Source organism: Saimiri boliviensis, chromosome 6 (assembly GCF_048565385.1).
Source record: "Saimiri boliviensis isolate mSaiBol1 chromosome 6, mSaiBol1.pri, whole genome shotgun sequence".
Taxonomy (NCBI): Eukaryota; Metazoa; Chordata; class Mammalia; order Primates; family Cebidae; genus Saimiri; species Saimiri boliviensis.
Window position 1 is genome coordinate 117,108,147 of NC_133454.1, and position 19,983 is coordinate 117,128,129.

At 49.5% G+C, this 19,983-nt stretch overlaps 2 protein-coding genes and 1 pseudogene across 3 annotated transcripts in view; 1 reads left to right on the forward strand and 2 right to left on the reverse strand.

Annotated features, from left to right (window-relative positions):
* P2RX3 (purinergic receptor P2X 3) overlaps positions 1–4,343 on the forward strand; it is a 34,899-nt gene extending 30,556 nt beyond the window's left edge. The window contains exons 10-13 of the mRNA XM_003920107.4: positions 1,771–1,864; positions 2,133–2,198; positions 3,110–3,187; positions 3,632–4,343. Of these exons, the coding sequence (XP_003920156.1) occupies positions 1,771–1,864; positions 2,133–2,198; positions 3,110–3,187; positions 3,632–3,745 (352 nt within the window). The 3' untranslated portion in view covers positions 3,746–4,343. The remainder of the gene's footprint in view (positions 1–1,770; positions 1,865–2,132; positions 2,199–3,109; positions 3,188–3,631) is intronic.
* Positions 4,344–9,235: 4,892 nt separating this feature from the next.
* Positions 9,236–13,708, reverse strand: PRG3 (proteoglycan 3, pro eosinophil major basic protein 2). Of its 2 annotated transcripts, none has more exons than XM_003920108.3 (6): positions 13,602–13,708; positions 13,140–13,273; positions 11,963–12,276; positions 11,157–11,288; positions 10,199–10,310; positions 9,236–9,375 (listed from the first exon to the last, which is right to left on the reverse strand). In XM_003920108.3, exons 2-6 carry the CDS (start codon positions 13,198–13,200, stop codon positions 9,317–9,319), a joined length of 678 nt encoding a protein of 225 aa, XP_003920157.3. In that variant the 5' UTR covers positions 13,201–13,273; positions 13,602–13,708; the 3' UTR covers positions 9,236–9,316. The 2 variants fall into 2 exon arrangements, with proteins under 2 accessions (XP_003920157.3, XP_074257579.1); XM_074401478.1 differs by having other exon boundaries at positions 11,963–12,294.
* A 3,870-nt stretch (positions 13,709–17,578) lies between these two features.
* Positions 17,579–18,767, reverse strand: LOC101045402 (nucleophosmin pseudogene; annotated as a pseudogene).
* Positions 18,768–19,983: the final 1,216 nt, after the last annotated feature.

Below are 19,983 nucleotides of genomic sequence, written 5' to 3' on the forward strand. Positions count from 1 at the left end.
AAGCAAAGGAATTTATTTCTTCCTCTATAGAGGCTGACAAGCCCAAGGTTGTGGGGCCAGCTGCATCTGCTGAGAGTCTTTCTACTGGTGGGGACTGCAGTCTCAGGCTCAGGCGTCACGTGGAGAGGGAGCTCAGTGTGCTAATGTGCTAGCTCAGGTCTCGCTTCCTTTTCTTACAAAGCCACCAGTTCCCCTCCCATGATAGCCCGTTAATCCATTAATCCATGAATGGATTAATCCATCCACGAGGGCAGAGCCCACGGGGTCCAATCACCTCTTAAAGGCCCTACCTGTCAATACTGCCACTCTGGGGATTAGGTTTCAGCCTGAGTTTTGGATGAGGACATTCAAACCATAGCACTATCCCATAGGTTTTTTGCAAGGGTGAAATGAGCTGAGGAGTCTGAAAGCGCCTTTTAAAACTGCTCTATAAATGTAAACTATTTCTTCAGCAATACCAACAGCCAACATCGGCGAGTGTTTCCTGAGTGCTTACTGGGTTCCAGGTACTGTCTACACCCCTGACATGTGTGGTTTCACTCAATTCTCGTGGCAGCATTATGAAGCAGGACGTGTGTGTGTGTGTGTGTGTGTGTGTGTGTGTATGTGTATGTGTATGTGTATGTGTGTGTGTGTGTGTGTGTTTTGAGACAGAGTTTCACTCTCGTTGCCCAGGCTGGAGTGCAATGGCGTGATCTCCGCTCACAGTAACCTCTGTCTCAGGTTCAAACGATTTCCTGCCTCAGCCTCCCCAGTGGCTGGGCTTACCAGTGGTATGTGCCACCACACCTGGCTAATTTCGTATTTTTAGTTGAGATGAGGTTTCTCCATGTTGGTCAGGCTGGTCTCGAACTTCCCACCTCACGTGATCCTCCTGTTTTGGCCTCTCAAAGTGCTGGGATTACAGGTGTGAGCCACCTGGCCAGGACTTTTGTATGTTATTCCCACCTGCAAATGAGGAAATTGAGTCTCAGAGATGTTAAGTGACTGGCCCAAGGTTGCACAGTCAGTAAGCGGCAGAGCCATGCTTTGAGCCCAGATAAGCAGAGAAGCCTGTGGAGCAGTGAGCTCCTGCAGTGAGCCGGGAAAGGGAAGACTCAGACAAATGGAACTGAAGAATCGTGGAGTCTAGCAGTGGCTCAAACTGTCAAACACATCAGAATCAGTGACGGAAATTATTTAAAAGGCAAGTTCTGGCCAGGCGAGGTGGCTCACACCTGTAATCCCAGCACTTTGGGAGGCCGAGGTGGGCAGATTACTTGAGGTCAGGAATTCGAGACCAGCCTCGCCAACGCGTTGAAATCTCATCTCTACTAAAGATACAAAAATCAGCCAGGGTTGCTGGCGGGCGCCTGTCATCCAGCTACTCAGGAGGCTGAGGCACAAGAATCACCTGAACCCAGGAGGCGGAAGTTGCAGTGAGCCAAGATCACACCACGGCACTCCAGCCTGGGTGACAGGTTAAGACTCTGTCTCAAAAATATAAAAATAAAAATAAATAAAAGACTGGTTCTTGGGCTGCACCCACAGAGATGCTGATTCTGTGGGTCCAGGGTAGAGCTCAGGAATCTGCTTTTATAACAAGCCCCCAAGATGAGGCTTGTGTGAGGGGTCAGCTAAAACACACAGGGAGGAGCATGGTAGGTGTCTCCGCAAACCGTCGGTAAGGGCTGCTCAGTGAGCGAGGACTCAGGGCTCTGGAGGACCCAGGAGGTTCAGGCAGGAGACACAGGAGCTCACAGCGGGACCACCTCTGCCTCTGACCTCCAGGTTTGCCAAGTACTACAAAATGGAGAACGGCAGTGAGTACCGCACCCTCCTGAAGGCTTTCGGCATCCGCTTTGACGTGCTGGTGTACGGGAATGTGAGTCCCGGGCCGGGCGGATGGGGTGGACAGGGGAGGCAGCCCAGACCACCTCCTGGATTCTGAAGAGGCTCCTCTGGGGGGCAGGGGTCTGCTGCTGGCCAGCTTGGACACCCTCAGCGGATCGCTCTCCCATCTCTTCACCTGTGCGGTGAAGGGGAGGGACCTGCTGATCCACCAAGCACCCTTCTGGCCCCAAGTGCAGCCTCAGGCCTCACCCCCATCCCACGGGCCCTCTGCCCACTAGCCTTGGTCTTTGTGCACACAGGCCGGCAAGTTCAACATCATACCCACGATCATCAGCTCCGTGGCAGCCTTTACTTCTGTGGGAGTGGTGAGTTCAGCCCCTCCAGGCTCTGACGGGCCAGTCAGAGTGGGGCCCAGATTGGCACCAGCAGGCAGAGAAGTGACAGGGACAGCTCTGCCTCTTCCTGGAATATAAAGCACCCCCCACCTCCGCCTTTTGCCAGGTGCTTCTGTCTCCTTGGCCACCACCCTGCTGCGTCGGCCCTGGCTGGAACATCTCCAGTCATGGAGCACTCATTACCTCCGGAAGCAGCCTTCCCATTTTCAGGAGGTTCCACCTGTTACAGAGTTTCTGTTTCTCACAGTGTAGCTGCGGGAGGAGGCCCTAGGTTTCCGCAGACCTGAGATGCCTGAATGAGGAACAGAGCCCACGTGGCAGGGCGGGCACACAGCCTGCCTTCAGGGACTTCCCCCTTCTATCCCACGCAGTCCTCTCTCTGTGCAGCTGTGGTCTGGGTTACCCCTAGGAGCTGGAAAGGCAGCCCTGAAACATCCTGCAGAATCCCTGGGCATTTTTCTAAGAGGGAATATCAGTCAGATGGAGGACTGGTCCCCACCCTGACCTGCAGTCTGCTAAGGTGCTAGCTTGGATCTCTCTTCCTCTTTTTATAAAGCCACCAGTTCCCCTCCTATGATACCCCATTAATCCATGAATCCATGAATCCATGAACAGATTAATCCATCCATGAGGGCAGAGCTCACAGGGTCCAATTGCCTCTTAAAGGCCCCATCTGTCAATACTGCCACATTGGGATTAAGTTTCAACATGAGTTTGGATGAGGACATTCAAACCCTAGCACAATCTTATAGGTTTGTTGCAAGGGTGAAATGCTCTACTCACTGTTTAGGCAGCTGGGAGGGGAGTGGGGGAGGGCTTCCCGAGCCCACCACTTCCTTCCACCCTGCTCCCACCCACCCCACCTGCCTCTCCTCCTCCAGGGGACTGTTCTCTGTGACATCATCCTGCTCAACTTCCTCAAGGGGGCCGACCAGTACAAGGCCAAGAAATTCGAGGAGGTGAGTCGGGGGCGGGGGGCCCTTGGATGAAAGGGAGAGCGGGCAGGACAGGCAGGGGCAGGTACCCTCACTGGCTTCCCTTCTGGGGCCTCCTGAAGTGGAGTTCACCGGGCCTGAAAGAATATTTGGGGTGCAGACAAGGGAAGGCTTGGCCAAGAGTGGATTCTGCCGAGAATCTTGGAGGTTCTGTGGGTCATCTCTGTCAAGGTCCCGACCCCATCACCTCCCCTCTCCATTTTCTGGGGCAGAACTATGGGATGCATGGGATGAATTGGGTTTTCATTTGCCCTCAGGGTACATGGGAGGAGCTTTGGGATCACACAGGCATCCTAGCTCCCCTATGACCAGATCATGGGCGCCCACTGCTGAGTCTATCAAATGGGGTCACATAAGAGGACGCTGCCCATAGTCAGAACTGGACAGCGCCAGCTCTTCTGCCTGCAGGTGAATGAGACAACATTGAAAATCGCCACTTTGACCAACCCAGTGTACCCCAGCGACCAGACCACAGCCGAGAAACAGTCCACCGATTCGGGGGCCTTCTCTATAGGCCACTAGGGCCTCTTTCCAGGGCCCCACCCTCACCCCTGGGCTCCAGGCCTTCCAGCAGGGGACCCCGCCTGAGCACGGGGGCATGGAAGGGAAGAGGGGCTCTCATTTCTGCTGCTCAATCCATGAGCACAGCTGGGACCAGGTGTCCAGCCCTCCCACTGCTCCGGCAGACAGGCAGTGCCCCTGCTGAGACTCCACTGTCACCCTCACTCCTTGCTTGGCCCCGTCTGCTTCCTAGAACCCCTGGGGCAGTAGCACCTGAGCAGTCCCTTTCCCGAAGAGTAGAGATGATAATGTAGGACAGATGGCCACAAGGGCCTACCAAGTGCCAGGCACTTTCACACACATTATCTCATTTAATCCTTAGAATAATCCTATGAGGTAGATACTAGTTTCCCTTGTTTTGAAGATAAACCGAGGCTCAGAGAGACTGAGTCATTTGCCCCAGGCTAGATAGCCAGGAAGTGAGAGAGCTTGGATTTGAACCTCCAGCTGACTAACTCCACTGCCCACAGCCCATGAGAGAAGAAAGAACTCCTGGGGGCCATCAGCCCTGCTGCTTCAGCCGCCTCCACCCTGACCGTGATTCGGTTCATAAAGAGTAAGCCCCATGCCTTTCCCAGCAACTAAGGCTGCATTTTAGGGAGACTGGTTAGAGAACGTTGTGTGGCCGGATGGGTGGGTCCCAGATTTGGAAGGAAGCAGAAGGCATGGCTGTGGGTGAATTTTTCCTTATCACACCCCACAGCTCTCCCCTAACCAGGAAAGGGGCCATTCTTGTTCTTCTGTGGGACCCCACACCCACACACAACTGGGCCCCTCACTCTGGGGATTTGATTCCTGGACCTGGGAATTCGGCAGCCCTCACCTGCAACATGGGCAAAAAGGCTCCGGTGAGGTCTGGTGCCTTGTGAGCTGGTCAGCTGGGTCAGCCAGGCCTGTCCCCACAGGGTCTTAATAAGGTATCCCGTCTTTTAAGGTTAGAAGCTAAAGGGGCCTTAGAAACTATCTTATCTAACTGTCTTACTTACAGATGAGCAAACTGAGGCCAGAAAGGAAAATGACTAGTTCAGTGCCACAGTCCGTGGTGAAAAGAGAACACACATGTCCTGCCCTTCAGGGAAGGAGGCCGGAGCAGGAAGCTGGGTGCATTGACCCGGGCATCCTCTATCCCTGTTCTGGCCTCTCTTACAGTGACAGGCCCAGAAGTTGCACCAGGACAGGGCTCAGGAGCAGGCCCAGGTTTTGTGAAGCCTAAGCATATACAATTTGGGGGCGTCTCTTTAGAAGGAATACAAAATGAGGTCGTAGAAGGGGTTCATGCAAGTGAATGAGCCAGAAGAATGTTTCAGTAGCTTCATGGTAAATCTGCGTCTGGTAGAGTTGGGGTGGACATGATCATGAGATCTCAGCGCCGGCTCAACTGTAGGTGGAGGGCGGCCCTCAACACAAGGTGCAGGAAGTCGGGGAGGGGACAGCTTCAGGAGCAGTTCAGGAGGCTCAAACGATGGCTACTTGCAAAGGCCTTGCCCCAATGACCCCCCGCCCCAGGGGGAGAAGGGGTAAGACCCTCCCCACATAAGGCTCATCTCCCCTTCCCTCACTCTGCCCTAACCCACAGCCCCATGCCCTGGATGGTGCGCGAGGGGTCAGCTAACCACACAGGGAGGAGCGTGGCTGGTGTCTCAGCAAACCGCTGGGGCAGGACCTCCCCTGGGTCAGCCTTGGGAGTTGGGCAATGCCTGGAAATCTGATCAGACTCTGTTTCCCCAGCAGAGACATCAGTGAAGGCAGCACCACATTCTCCACCTGGGACTCCCCCAGGCACATCTGGGGAATCCAGCTCTCGGGAGGCTGGGGTCACAGGGATGCTTTCTAATGGGGAGATGAAGGAGGCAGCAGTGTCCTGAAGGGACCCTCCCCCGAACCCCCCTTTCACCCAGATGGAGGTGGTCCTCCTGCAGGTGCCTCAGGCCCCTCTAAAGCCGGCCAGCGAGAGCGTGTGAGCCTGAGGTTTTCCTCCCCGTATCTGAACTAAGTTACCGTTTCTGTGTACTAGATGTAGGGTTAATATCAGTAGTGATAGAAACAGCTACCTTGTCTTTTGTATTGTGGTTTACTAAGTACAATCACTAATATAATCACATGGACCCTCACACCCACCCTGGTGAGTCTGCTGTGGTTTGTTATTAATCCTATTTGATAGAAAAAGAAATATACAGTAGATGGAAAGGAGGTCTGGAAGCCATGCTCATTCCTGACACTACATTTCCACTGACAGTTCCACACGTCTTTCCCTTCTGTGTTCCTTCTCACAAAACCTTGTTCACAGCAAGCTGCCAATCAGCCTTCCAAGTGTATTAATAGATAACATTCTGGGGAATTTCTTCTCTCAAGAGTACTTCCCTTTTAATCAAGGGTTATTCAACACTGGAAGGCCTTAATCAACCAAAGAAATGAATATGTAAGGGTCAACGTTGAGGCCTAACGTAGATAGTGCTGGAGACTTGAGGAGCATCTTTTCTACCCCAGTCAGTCTCAAGTAAGCTTCAGTCTGGAGGGGTCTTAGCCCCTCTTCTCTCCCCTCCCAAACTCTGCCCTGGTTTTGACTAGCAGGATGTTGGGCTATTGGATTTGGCTGAAGTCCATTCTCCATCAGGGAGGTAAGTAGAAGCTGATACAAGGGGCTTGGCATCCAGTTGAAATACCAGTCCCAGGACCACTTGCACAGAATGTCCTTGATCACCTGTCCTTCCCACCCCTCCAGACAACACTGTTCCTCTAGAAGCATAGCATCAAGAATGGATTTATCCTAAAGCATGACTCTCCAATGGGAAAAAAAAGAATGGGCTTATTCATATAAGGATATATATATATATATATATATATATATATATATACTCTCTCTCTATATATATATATACTCTCTCTCTCTCTCTCTATATATATATATATATATATATACTCAGTGTCACTGATCATTAGAGAAATGCAAATCAAAACTATAATGAGATACCATCTCACCAGTCAGAATGGCTGTTACTAAAAAGTCAAAAAATAACAGATGCTGGTGAGGTTGTCGAGAAAGGGTACACAAGCTCCATTGGTGGGAGTGTAAATTAGTTCAACCATTGTGGAAAGCAGTATGGTGATTCCTCAGAGAGCTAAAAACAGAACGACCATTGGACCCAGCACTCCCATTACTGGGTATATCCCCAGAGGAACATAAACCATTCCACCATGAAGACACAGGCACAAATGTTTATTGCGGCATTATTCACCATAGCAAAGACATGGAATCAGCCTAAATGCCCATCAGTGACAAATTGGCCAAAGAAAGTGTGGTACATATACACAATGGAATACTATGCAGCCATAAAAAAAAAAAAAACAAGATCATGTCTTTTGTGGGAACATGGGTGGAGCTAGACACCATTATCCTTAGCACACTAAAGCAGGAACAGAAAACCGAATACCTCATGTTTTCACCTATAAGTGGGAGCTAAATGATAAGAACTCATGAACACAAAGAAAGAAACAACAGACAAGGGTCTCCTTGAGTGTGGAGGGGGAGGAGGGAGAGAAGCAGAAAAATATTGGGTAGTAGGCTTAGTACCTGGGTGAGGAAATAATCTGAACGAGAAACCCCCATGACATGAGTTCACCTATGTAACAAACTTGCACATGTACCCATGAACCTAAAAGTTATTTTTTTAAAAAGGGGGCTTATTGTAGTGTGTAGTGTGTAGATCTGCGTGGGGCCCCAATCCCAGTTAGCTCTCCTTCCATGTCCTTGGGGAGAAGGACCATCTGACTTGCTGTGTTTAGGAGCTGTCTGACCCAATTTCCATCCAAGGCAGTTGGACAGACCCCTCTACTGAGGACAGGTTTTTTCCTGTAGATACAGTCCCTGGGACCCAGCATTGGTAAAGTCCCTGGCAATGCCAGGGCCAATTCTCCTGTTGCCATAGGGCTGTCCATGTTTAAGGGCCTCATCTCTACTGTTTCTCCATCACCCACTTTCCCCAGGGCTTTCTGATCCTGTCCCCTCAATTTTAGCACCCTTAGAAACACAGAACATCAGGGAAAACTTCTTTTCGCTCCTGAAACCACATTCCATCAGATGCTGGTACAGATATACACATACACACAAACATAGTCCTGTATGCAGGTACACTCAGACACACACTGAGATGTAGACCCACCCACATACATACTGGGCAAAGCCACAGAGGAAGACATATATGCATACACAGAGATTCAGGAACATAAGGCTGCTATGCAGACATATGCATTCACAGGTGTACACAGACCCAGACAGGCATAAATACACAGAGATACATAAACATGTACATTCAACACACAAATTCATACTGAGTCACAAATTTATGCACATTTACATATATAAATTCATACATACGCAGGTACACACATGTACACAAACATTGACTTGTCCATATGCACATATGTACGTGTGCACACAGAAATACTTGTGTATTCTCCCTGGGCTCCATGTAAAAATACACTCCCAAGAAGTCTCTCTCTCCCCCCCGCACAAACCAGGGCTCTCTACCCCTTGATAAGCTTCCTGCTTCATCAACTCTGCACACTTCGTGCCGCCCAGTACCTTGTCTGTGACAAAGTTAAGAGCAACAACGATAATCTCTCTCAATGTCCCAGGGTCTGAGAAAGTGAGAGCCGGAGAGACACAGAGGCCTGGGGCTGCAGAACCGGGAATGGGAACTACCAGACACCCTGGCTTTTGTGCCCAGGGCCCCGCTGGGAGAAGCTGCTCCTTCCTAAAGATGTGGCCCCTCTACAGAGGTAGGCCAGCAGGAAGGAAGGGGAGGACCACCACCCTCTTGGGAATGGATGGGGAACGTGCCTGAGAAGAGGCTGGGGACTCACAGACGTGGCTTGGAATGGAAATGTGGGCCATGATCAGAAGCCAGAAAGGCACAGGGCAGAGGAACAGGCTGCCCCAAGACAAGACTGCTTTCTCCCCCATCTCCTCGGGGTGTCCCCTCGGTGGGGCCTCCATATTCCATACCAACTCTTGAATCAGCCCCATCACCTTTATTTTTGGAAAACCGCCCACCCCGCACCCCATACTGAATCCAAACAAAGCAAGAGGACCAGCAAAGCACCCCACAGCAACTGAGCTTCCACCCCCTTGCCCACAATTCTTACCCCTACTCCGAACTCCTCACCTCCACCACTCCCACCCCTACTCATATCCCCCTCATCACCTCCACCACTCCTACTCCCACCACCCGCACCCCCACCCCCACCCCACCCCCACCCCTACCCCACGTCCGGGGAGGCCTTCAAGACCGCGCCCCTGGTCCTCGATTCGCTGTCCAGCGCCGCCACCAGCCCCCACCAGCCGCCCTACTCGCCCATTGCTCACTTTCCCGAAAAGAGTGAATGCTCCAGGATTTTCCCAAACTGGGGTAGTCCCCCAAAGTGAGGAATAAAGAAGCGAGAGTCAGGAAGTGCTGTGGGAAGTCTGAATTTATGAGCAGGAGAGGCTGGGCGACTGCAGGAGGCTGCAGGCAGGGTCTCCACGCCATTGGCTTAGAAGGAGCAGACGAAGGGCAGTTGCTTCTTGCATAGAGCTCGTCGCCAATAACCTCCTAGTAGCAGAGCGCACGATGAAGTCCACTGCCCCGCGGGGTCTGGCCTGGGCTTCACCTCCCTTCCCTCCTCAGGGGACCCACATGTCCCCCTCGATGGCTGTTGTCATCTGCCAGCCGTGTGCTTGTCCGACATCCCTGCTGGCTCACATTTGCTGAGCTCTCACCGCGAGCTAGGCTGTGTGCTCAGTGCCTTAGATGGACTTAGGTGGACGATTGCATTTAGTCCTTACCATGGCTCCAAGAGGTGGGTGCTGCCATCATCCCCATTTCACAGATGAGGAAGCAGGGGCTTAGTGGAGATAAACAACGTGCCTGTATCTCGGTTGGCACATGGCAGCACTGGGATGTGAACTGCAGGGTCTTGCTCCAGCATATGTGGGCTTAGCCACTGTACTAAACCCCCTCACACCTGGCACCCATGCTGCTGCCTACATCTGCTCTTGGAGGAGGGCATCTTTTCTCTCCACCATCCCTAATTCCTCCATCCTTTCTTTTCTCTCATCCACACCTTATATCCACTTCTGCTACTCTCATTGGTCACGTCTGTGGCTCGAATTTATTGCCCTCATAGCAAAGGAGGCAAAGGATTTCCCCACACACATACCATCCAGCCTACCCCGCCCCCTCCCCGGAACTTCTGTCACTTGGTTTTGCTTTGAAGCTTTCCCTCTGTCTCGGCCCTCCTCACAGACAAGACTTGGGTTCTCCAGTCAGTGGGAGGGTGTCAGTTTGGGGAGGTGTGTTCAGACAGCTCAAAGTGGTAGTATTAAAAATCCACTTTACCGCCCCTTCTCCCTGCCCTGGTGTCCTTCCCCCTCACCTTTGGTACAGAGGGCCACACAGCAGCCAATCCCGAGCTTAGGTTGCCCTGGGGACCAGTATGCAAAATTCCAGTGGCTCCCATCAGTCCAGCAAAACCGCTTCCACAGGAACTAGAGAAGTGACAGGCTAGGTCAGCAGACAGAGGTTCAGATCAGGACCTCACAGAACACCCCCTCTTGACTTCTCTCACTGCCTACCAGACCAGGAGCCAGACACCCTAGAGACCCATTTCTTAGAGTTTGCAGGCAATGGCAGGGGAGGAGCAACCATCTCTCTCAGCCATCACACAGAGCCAGCTTCCCAAACTTTACTGGGTATACATTATTTCCTGGGGATCTTGCTAAAATGCAGGTTCTGATTCTAGAGGTCTGCTGAGGGGTCCAAGATTCTGCATTCCTAACAAGCTCCCAGGTGACCGTGACACTGCTGATCCACAGACCACGTTTTGAGTACCACATATAATGCAACTTATTCACCCACAATTCCAGAGCCACCCTGAGAGACGAAGGTCCCCATTTTAGAGATGAAGAAACCAAGACTCCAAGAAACCTATTTAGCTAGCTTTCTAAGTGACTAGCTGGGCCCCAAAGCTGGGCCTGAAATCTGTCTTGTGACTCCAGTAGTATGCTGGTAAGTGTTTATAAGCCAGTTCTTGGGGTGGGTGGGAGGATGGGGAGTAGAAGGGAGCCCTGATGTGTAGCAATGGCCAATTTCCTTTGTGTAAATACTCCCACCATGGCTGACTTCAAGCTGCGAGCATGTAGCCACTGAGCATGGAGTTGGGAAAAGATGTCCACCATTAGTTCTCCTGAGCCAGTACAAGCCACCTCTAGCACATCATTTGCCTGTCACATTAAGGGCACCTGAGCTGCTGGCCTGAGGCTTGGCAACAGCAGGTGCTACCTTAACACAATCAGAAAGAACGTACTACACCCAAGAGTTGGCCCCTTACTTACCCAGCCCCTGAGAATGCCTCCAATCCAGACCTGGCCCTGGTTGGCTGAGCTAGTATAGCGCTGAATGCGATAGTTGAAGTTGAAGTTGTGGATGGAGACAAGGTGGCCTCCGTAGCATCTCTTGCAGACGTTCTGCAGACAGAAACAGAGTAGAGAATTCCCTCTCATTTATTTCAAGTTTCTGAGTCGCCAGGTAAGAGCCCAGCATCCCTTTTCAAGTTAATTGTTCCCTTAATCCTATCTTTTGCTCCTTAATTAGCTGTCAGGCCAATCCTGCAGGAAATTATAATAATACTCATAACAATGATAACCACCATTTACTAAGTGTTTATTATGACCCAGTGACTTTTCCAAACACTTTCCATGTATTAGCTCATTTAATTCTCACTGCAACTCTAAGAAGTTGGTGCTATATATCTTCACTTTACAAATGAAGGTACTTAAAGCTCAGAGGCAAAGCGACTGACTTGCCCAGGTAACACAGCCAATAAGAGGCAGAGCCAGAATTTAACACAGGTGTATCTAACACCAAAGCCTTTTTTAAAATCAGTAGTTCTCCCGAGACCAACAATATCATCATCACCTGGGAATTTGTTGCAAATGCAAATTCTCAGGCTTCACCCCAGCCCTCCTAAATGAGTTGTGTGGCTGAGGCCCAGAAATGTGTGTTTTAACAATACCTCCAGGTGATTCTGATGCATGTGAGGCTTTGAGAACCATTAGCCTAAAGGAATTGGGAACAGAAGATTGAATGTACTCTCTTCCCCCCCAGGTCCTCCGTAGTACCTACCCTCTCTACTACTTACCTCAGCTCTTGAAAACGTTGTAGGAGTCCGCACCAACAGGAAGCGGCAGGTCTTGCACCTTGGACTTCCCTGCACTTCAACTGTGTCTTCTTCCCTGGGGCACTGAAAGTCCTTGTCTAAGGCAGCTGAGTCCGACTCCATGGCTTCCTCCTCCTCAAAGGCATCTTGGCAGGTAGAAACCTTGACCTCCTCTCCCTCTGCCTGAATCACCTCCTTGGTCAAAACCAACTCTGTCTCCTGTTCCCCCGAACTATCCAGATCCTGGCCTAGGTATGCCTCTGTCTCTAGGCTCTCCAGATGGGGGACATCATTCTCTGGGAAGAAGAGGTAACCTGCCATCAGGTCAAGAGCTTCCTTATTCCAGCACCGTGGACAGTTCCAGCACCCAAGCTTTCCTAGGAACCCCACCTGAAGCCAAGACTGGAGGATTTCCCTGGTGTTAGGTAAGGAGAGATCTCTCCCGTCACACCCACAAATGGACAAGAACCTGACTTCTGGCTGACACCATAAGTGTGTGTTTTGAAGGTAGCAGAAAGCACATGTGAGAACCCTGGAGCAGTCACCAGCCAACAGGTGGGTGGTTTTTCCTTCTGAAAGTTCAGGTTGGAGTTGGCTGGGCATGGCAGCTCACGCTTGTAATCTCAGCATTCTGGGAGGCCGGGGCAGGGGAATCACGAGGCCAGGAGTTCGAGACCAACCTAGCCAATATGGTGAAAGCCCATCTATACTAAAAATACAGAAATTAGCTAGGCATGGTGGTGTGTGCCTGTGGTCCCAGCTACTTGGGAGGCTGAGGCAGAAGAATCACTTTAACCCAACAGGCAAGGTTGCAGTGAGCTGAGATCATACCACTGCACTTCAGCCTGGGCAACAGAGCGAGACTTCATCTCAAAAAGAAAGAGAGAGAGAGAGAGAGAGAGAGAGAGAGAGAGAGAGAGACAGAGAGAGAGAGAGAGAGAGAGAGAGAGAGAGAGAGAGAGAAAGAAAGAAAGAAAAAGTTCAGGTTATAGTTCTGAGTCCAGGTAATATCTTAATATCTTGTCAGAGATGAGCTGTATCAGCTAAAGAGGGAAGGCTGTGGTCCTGGCCCCATGCATGCAAATAAAAGCAGGGGGAGGGGAGTGTAGGAAAAAGGAAAAAAGAGAAAGATGGATGAGAAGGGCAGGAAGAGACTTACCCAGATGAAGAGCAGAAACTGTTCCCAGCAGGAGAACGGGCAGGAGCAGGAGGCATTTCATATCTACTGTCTTTTAGCGAGGACACTACTCCGCCTTCCTTCTTGGGGCTGTCTTTGTGTGTCTAGTATATCCCCTGGCACATAGTACAGAGAAAATGTTTAATTGTTTGATTAAAGAGCAAACTAGATTGCTTTCTCCTCTTGCTATGAAGAGACCCTGAGCTGGAGAATCTAGAACAGGAATGGCAGGAGGGGTAACTCGGGTACAAAAGCTCCTTTGTCTTCCAGTCTCCATTGCTGCTCTCCGGTATCACCCTCAGCCCAGACTCCTGCCCCTGCAGGGGCAGGTCTGCTTAGCCATGATGTTCCTAAGGACAGGCCTCCTAGGTGTTTGCCTTATGGGGTGCTGCTTCTTCCCAGGGCCTAAATTGGTCCTGCCTGGGCAGTCAGAAGAGAACTCACCTTTCAAGAGTCTGAGACCTCCACTCTCAGTGCCTCTGGCTTCGATGCTAAGAAGCAGCCGTTATACTGGGCTTTTGGGGAAGTGGGAAGAGGCCAGAATGATTGCTCCAGGCCAGGGTGGGGGACAAAGGATCTGATAACAAAGTTTGTTCAGTCTTTTCAACCCTGTGCCCTACTCCCAATGAGACTGCAGGGACCTACCTCCTGAGGCCTACTGCCATGTATGGGTGCCCCACACCCTGGATGTTATGTCCATTGTCCAGGCATAATTATTATTTATGCCCCCTAAAGTGCCCCAGTCTGAACAATATGCCTTAACCCAAGGAGTAGCCTCCTGGTGGAATCTCAGGAAGTGACGTGCAGATCCCAGGGAGCTGGGGGGAGACAATGAGGGCAGGCAGTAAGAGATGAAGGGGAAGCTCAGCGCTCCCAGGCTCTCACCCATTCTAGGGGCGTTGTAGGCAACATCCCTCACCCTCATCTTCACATCATCTCCTTCAGGCATGTATGACCACCCCTGCTTCACAGAGGCAAAATGTGAGATCCAGAGACAGAGAATACCCAGCTTGCCAAGATTTCACAGGAAGTAGAAGAACTGGAGATTTCTAAGTCTTTTTGACTCCAAAACTTTCTCTCTCTTTCTTTCCCCTCTCTCTTTCTTTCTCTCCTTTCCTCTTTCTCACTCTTCTCTCTTTCCCTCTCTTTCTCATCTTTTTTTTTTTTTTTTTTTTTTAAGAGACAAAATATTGATCTGTCACCCAGGCTGGAGTTCAGTGGTGCAATGATAGTTCACTGTAACCTTGAACTCCTGGGTCCAAGTGATCCTCCTGCCTCAGCCTCCTGAGTTGCTGAGATTACAGGTGTGAGCTCTCTCATCCTTAACGTGTGAAAAATCTATGTCCTTATTCTGTGCTGTGGATCTAGATCAAGGTTCCTCAACCTTTGTGCTGTTAACATTTGGGATCAAATAACTCTTTGCTGTCGGGGGCGGTCCTGGGTGTTGTAGAAAGTTTAGTGGCCCCTCTGGTCTCTACTCACTGATGTCAGTAGAACTTCTCCCCACACGTCAGATGATCGAAAATGTTTCCACACATTTCCAAATGTTCTCTGGGGAGAAAAATGGCCCCAGTTGAGGATCTCTGATCTATAATACGCCACCTTGTCCAACCTCAAGGCATCGCTTCAGGGTTGACAAAGAGGCAGCTGCTGTAATGAAAAGCTCCACACTGCCAGGGCGCAGTGGCTGATGCCTGTCATCCCAGCACTTTGGGGGGCCAAGGTGGGTGAATCACGTGAGGTCAGGAGTTTGAGACCAGCCTGACCAACATGGAGAAAACCCATCTCTACTAAAAATACAAAATTAGCTGAGCGTGGTGGCACATGCATGTAATCTCAGCTACTTGGGAGGCTGAGGCAGGAGAATCCCTTGAACCTGGGAGGTGGAGGTTGCGGTGAGCTAGTATCATACCATTGCACTCTGGCCTGGGCAATAAGAGCAAAACTCTCTCTCTCTCTCTCTCTCTCTCTCTCTCTCTCTCTCTCCCCGCCCCCCACATGCACACATACACACACACACACACACACACACACACACACACACACACACACGGCTCCACAAAGTCTCTGCAGCACTCTGTAGATCATCCTCCCCCACCCAGCCCTCCCCGCCTCACCTCGCATCTCCCACCAGCCTTCTGTCCCACTAGGATCTGGACTAGGATCAGTCAGGGGAGGCTCTCGACTCAGGACAAAATGTAAGAGGACACTAAGAAATTCACTATTCAAGATAAATAACATTTTAATGCAATATTTCTTAAAAATTGAAATTAATGCAAAACAAAAAATCAAAATTTGAACTGACCAGGCTCTAGCCAGATTTACTGCAGTTTAAAGAGAGGCCAGCAGGTCCCAAGCCTTGACTTTGCCAGATGTCTCTGCTAAGAGCTAGTGGACTTGTCAGGGTGAGTGACCAAGCTCAGAGGCATCTTTGTGGGATGCCTCTCAGAACTATGCCTGGCACATGAGTGGAGGGTGACCCTTGTCAATTAAAAAGTGCAGATTTGTAGGGCGGGGCACGGTGGCTCACGTCTGTAATCCCAGCACTTTGGGAGGCCTAGGGAGGTGGATCGCCTGAGGTCAGGAGTTTGGGGCCAGCTTGGGCAACATGGTGAAATCTCTACGAAAGTACAAAATACAAATATTAGTTGGGTGTGGTGATGCACACCTGTAATCCTGTCTACTGAGGAGGCTGAGGTGGAAGAATTGCTTGAACCTGGGAGGCTGAGGCTGCAGTGAGCTATCATGCCACTGCACTCCAGCCTGGGTGGCAGAGAGAGACTCTGTCTTAAAAAAAAAAAAAAAGTATAGATTTATTCCCCATGTTCCAGCCCAGCCCTCCACAGCTCAGGGAGCAGGGACAGGCAGCCCAGAGGGTGAGAAGACCTAAATTCCTTCCCTTCTCTCCTCTCCCACAGGACCCACAAATGGAGAAGTAACTGAGAGGTCACTTCTGAGCCTGACGGCAGAGTAACGGCTTGATCACTATCTCCTTAGCCCAACGGACCAAACTCTCAGCTTATCTTCTTGACTGTGGGAGGACTGGCCAGGTCCAGCACCTAAAAACCTGGTTGCTGGACTTCAAGCTTGAGACCTCCCTCGTGGTGGAGGGTGGAGGCATAGACCCTCATTTGCCATTATTCTTCCTCATCCATTGGCCCAGGTCAGTGGCACCATTTCACTCGGTGGTTGGGATGACCAACAAGGTTGAGCGTTGCAGGCTGCAGTGCAGTGGCACGATCTCGGCTCACCACAACCTCCGCCTCCCGAGTTCACGCTGTTCTCCCACCTCAGCCTCCCCAAGCAGCTGGGATCACAGGCACCCGCCATCAGGCCCGGCTGATTTTTGTATTTTTGTAGAGATGGGGTTTCACCATGTTGCCCAGGCTGGTCTTGAACTCCTGACCTCAGCTAATCCACCCGCCTCAGCCTCCCAAAGTGCTGAGATTACAGGCGTGAGCCACCATACCCAGCCTTGTCGTTTCCTTTTACAGTTGGAGAAATGGCATCTCAGAGACTTTAAACAAGTTGCCCAAGGTCACACAGCAAGTAGAGACAGGCCTGAACTGTAGGCTCCCAGACCCTCAATCACCCGATAGCTGTGTTTCCTAGCCTCCTCTCAACAACCTCCCTCCCAAACAAACCATTCCCTCTCTCACATTGACCCTGTTTTCATTGCATATAAACCCTGGGCAAAGATATTGCAATGACCTCACTGATGCTTTCAGTCCGATTTAAAACCAGAAATAACATTTTTGAAGGTCTGCCATGGACCAGACACTATGCTTCATTAAGGTTTTTACATCTGTTGCTTAACAACCACTTAATTCTTACGAGTCATCCTATGAATTGGATGGTCTACATATGTAGTACAGAAGCTCAGAGAAGGCAAATGACTTACCCAAGTTTGCACAAACGATACATCAGATCCTAGTCTGTCTGACTCCCAAATCTTTGCTTTCTTTGATACACCCAGATGTGTTAACCCAAGATGATCTCGCAATGATGCCAACATTGTTTCAGCATCCATGGAACCCCAAGCCTCTGGCTTAATGTTTGCATTTATGTTCATAGGGTTTTCAAACTCTGCCTCTTGTTAGAAGATTCAGTCTATCCTGTCATTATGCAGAGGGTAGGCCTTGCCATCTTGAGAGGCAGTGTAGGGTGATGTATAATTGTGAGAAGTAAAAGAGTTCCTCTTTAAAGTTTCCTTTCTTGTTAAAGAGTAAGTGTGCTAATAACTCTTTGTTAAGCCCTAGCCTATGTAGCTGTTAGACATGCCATGCTTACAGGCACGTAGTACATTCTGTGTCCTTGTACTTTAACCAAGATATCTGTGCTGGACATGCTCACAGGCATGTATGTCCCAGCTCTCCATTGCTTTTACCTGTTTAGAAAAGTTTTTTTTTTTTTTTAATCAAAATACTGAGTTTTATTTCACATGTATATTTTTGTCTCCCCACCATTTCCATGTCTGACCACCACTACTGTGTCCTATCATAACATTCCATACATACTTAAAACCAAGCAAAGGGTGGAGTTCCATCTTTAAAAACTACAGGCATTTTGGACAACACATTCTTGGCAATGGTATCTGGACAACATTTATCAAACACGGTAGGGAAAATTCTCACTCTGCATTATAAAAAGGACAGCCAGATAGCAACTGTCACAGAAATGAAATAAGATGGAAAATTTTTAACAAATTGTTTAAACTATTTTCTTAAAGAGACTTCCTCCACTGCCAGAGATCTTGAATAGCCTCCTGGTCAGTGATCCGGAAGCAATTCTTCACATAATTGATGAACTTGGCTTCCACTTTGGGAAGAGAACCACCTCTTTCTATACTTGCTTGCATGTTTGCTTTAATGTCTTCTACAGAACTAGGTCCTTTTGGTGTTTTAGGAGTTTTTTTCCTGTTTTTTGAAGGATTCTTTTCCTTTTGATCTTGGTGTTGATAATGGTTTTGAGTCTTTTCCATTCTGATTTGACTTTTGTGCATTTTTGGCTGGAGTATTGCATATAGATTTCTTCACTGGCACTTTTTCTTCAGTTTCCTCATCATCAAAATCATCATCATCATCATCTTCATCTTCATCATCATCTTCTTCTCATCATCATCTTCAGCAGCAGCAAGTTTTAGTTTTTTCTGTGGAACCTTGCTACCACCTCCAGGGGCAGATCGCTTTCCAGACATACTTAAGAGTTTCCTATCCTCCTCCTCCTCCTCATCTTCTGACTCTGCATCTTCCTCCACAGCTACTAAGTGCTGTCCACTGATATGCACTGGCCCTGAACCACACTTCAATCTTAAGACCACTGGTGTGTCATTTCAAAGCCCCCAAGGGAAACCGTTGTCTGTACCGACATTTTCGAAGTTGCCAATGTTACTTTAATTGGACTGTCTTCGTAATTCATTGCCTCTGCTTCAACAATGTGCAACTCATCCTTTGCACCAGCTCCTAAACTGACCGTTCTTGAAGATAACTGGTGCTCATTTTCATCATTATCCACATTAAAGTGATCATCTTTGTCGGCCTTTAGTTCACAACCGAAAAGATAGTTCTGGGGCCCCAGGGGGCTCATGTCCATGTCCATCGAATCTTCCATCGGGTGGCAACATGCACTTAGGTGGAAGACAGGAGGACGGAGGTAAACGACGACTGCTCAAAAGAACAGCCACTCAGGACGGACTCACACCAGGGCTAGAAAAGTTTTAAGTTGTTAGCCAATTGGGTTTAGTTTAGATGGTGAGGTCTGGCTCCAACCAACAAAGATCTGACACAGCAGTAAGGACGACCCCAAATGCGTAAGGGATAAATATGTCTGTTTTCCTTTGTTCATTGTGTGCTCATGACAAGATGGCTAGCGAGGGTACCCTTCCTGCAGTTCAGGAAGTAAAAATTGCATTGCTGAAAAATCCATCATGTCAGTGCTAATTTTTCTTTGTGGCACCAAGCATCTGTTTCCAACAATAATGAAATCACAAGTTCCAGGGTCAGTCCCTCTGTGCCTCACTGTTCTCATCTATAAACTAAGGATAATAACAAGACTTGCCTCTAGTGAGATCAGCTTAAATAAAGCTCTCAAACTATACCTGGCACGTGGGTGGAGTGAGGGTGGTCTTTGTCTATGAAAAAGCAAAGAGTGTTGTGCTGATTGAGTCCCTATCCTGTGCTTTGCACGTGTGTAAGGAACTCCAGGGGTTCAATGATAAAGAATCATGGATAAACATTTCACAGAGCTTAGTTAGTATCTTACTGGAGAGAAAAATCCGCACACAAACCTATATTTTGGAAAATTAGCCCAGTCTCCTTATTTCATAATTTTTACTTTTTAAGAAAAACTACCTTTTTTTTTTGAAAGACGGAGTTTCACTGTTGTTGCCGAGGCTGGAGTGCAATGGCATGATCTCGGCTCACCACAACCTCCGCCTCCCGGGTTCAAGCGATTCTCCTGCCTCAGCCTCTCAAATAGCCGGGATTACAGGCATGTGCAACCACACCCAGCTGTTTCTTTTTTTGTTAATTTTTAGTAGAGACACGGTTTCTCCACGTTGGTCAGGCTGATCTCGAACTCCCGACCTCGGGTCATCCACCCATCTCATCCTCCCAAAGTGCTGGGATTACAGGCATGAGCCACCATGCCTGGCCAAGAAAAACTGTTTAATGAATGTACAATGTGCTCCTATAAAGTGCACTATAGTGTGGATTGCTCGGGGACTCTTCACAGTGAATGCACCAATGTAAACATGCCTAGCTCAAAATACAGAATATGACTAGGAGCTCTGCAGCCTCCTTCATGCCCGCTCTTGATATTACTCTCC

What these genes read in the sequence shown, in the direction of transcription:
- PRG3 (XM_074401478.1), bottom strand. Translation starts at nt 13,200, where the DNA reads ATGAAATGCCTCCTGCTCCTGCCCGTTCTCCTGCTGGGAACAGTTTCT. An exon ending in AGTTTCTGCTCTTCATCTGG is followed by an intron (nt 12,295 to 13,139) that starts GTAAGTCTCTTC and finishes ACCTGATGGCAG; the next exon opens with GTTACCTCTTCTTCCCAGAG. An exon ending in GAGGCATTCTCAGGGGCTGG is followed by an intron (nt 10,311 to 11,156) that starts GTAAGTAAGGGG and finishes TCACTTCTCTAG; the next exon opens with TTCCTGTGGAAGCGGTTTTG.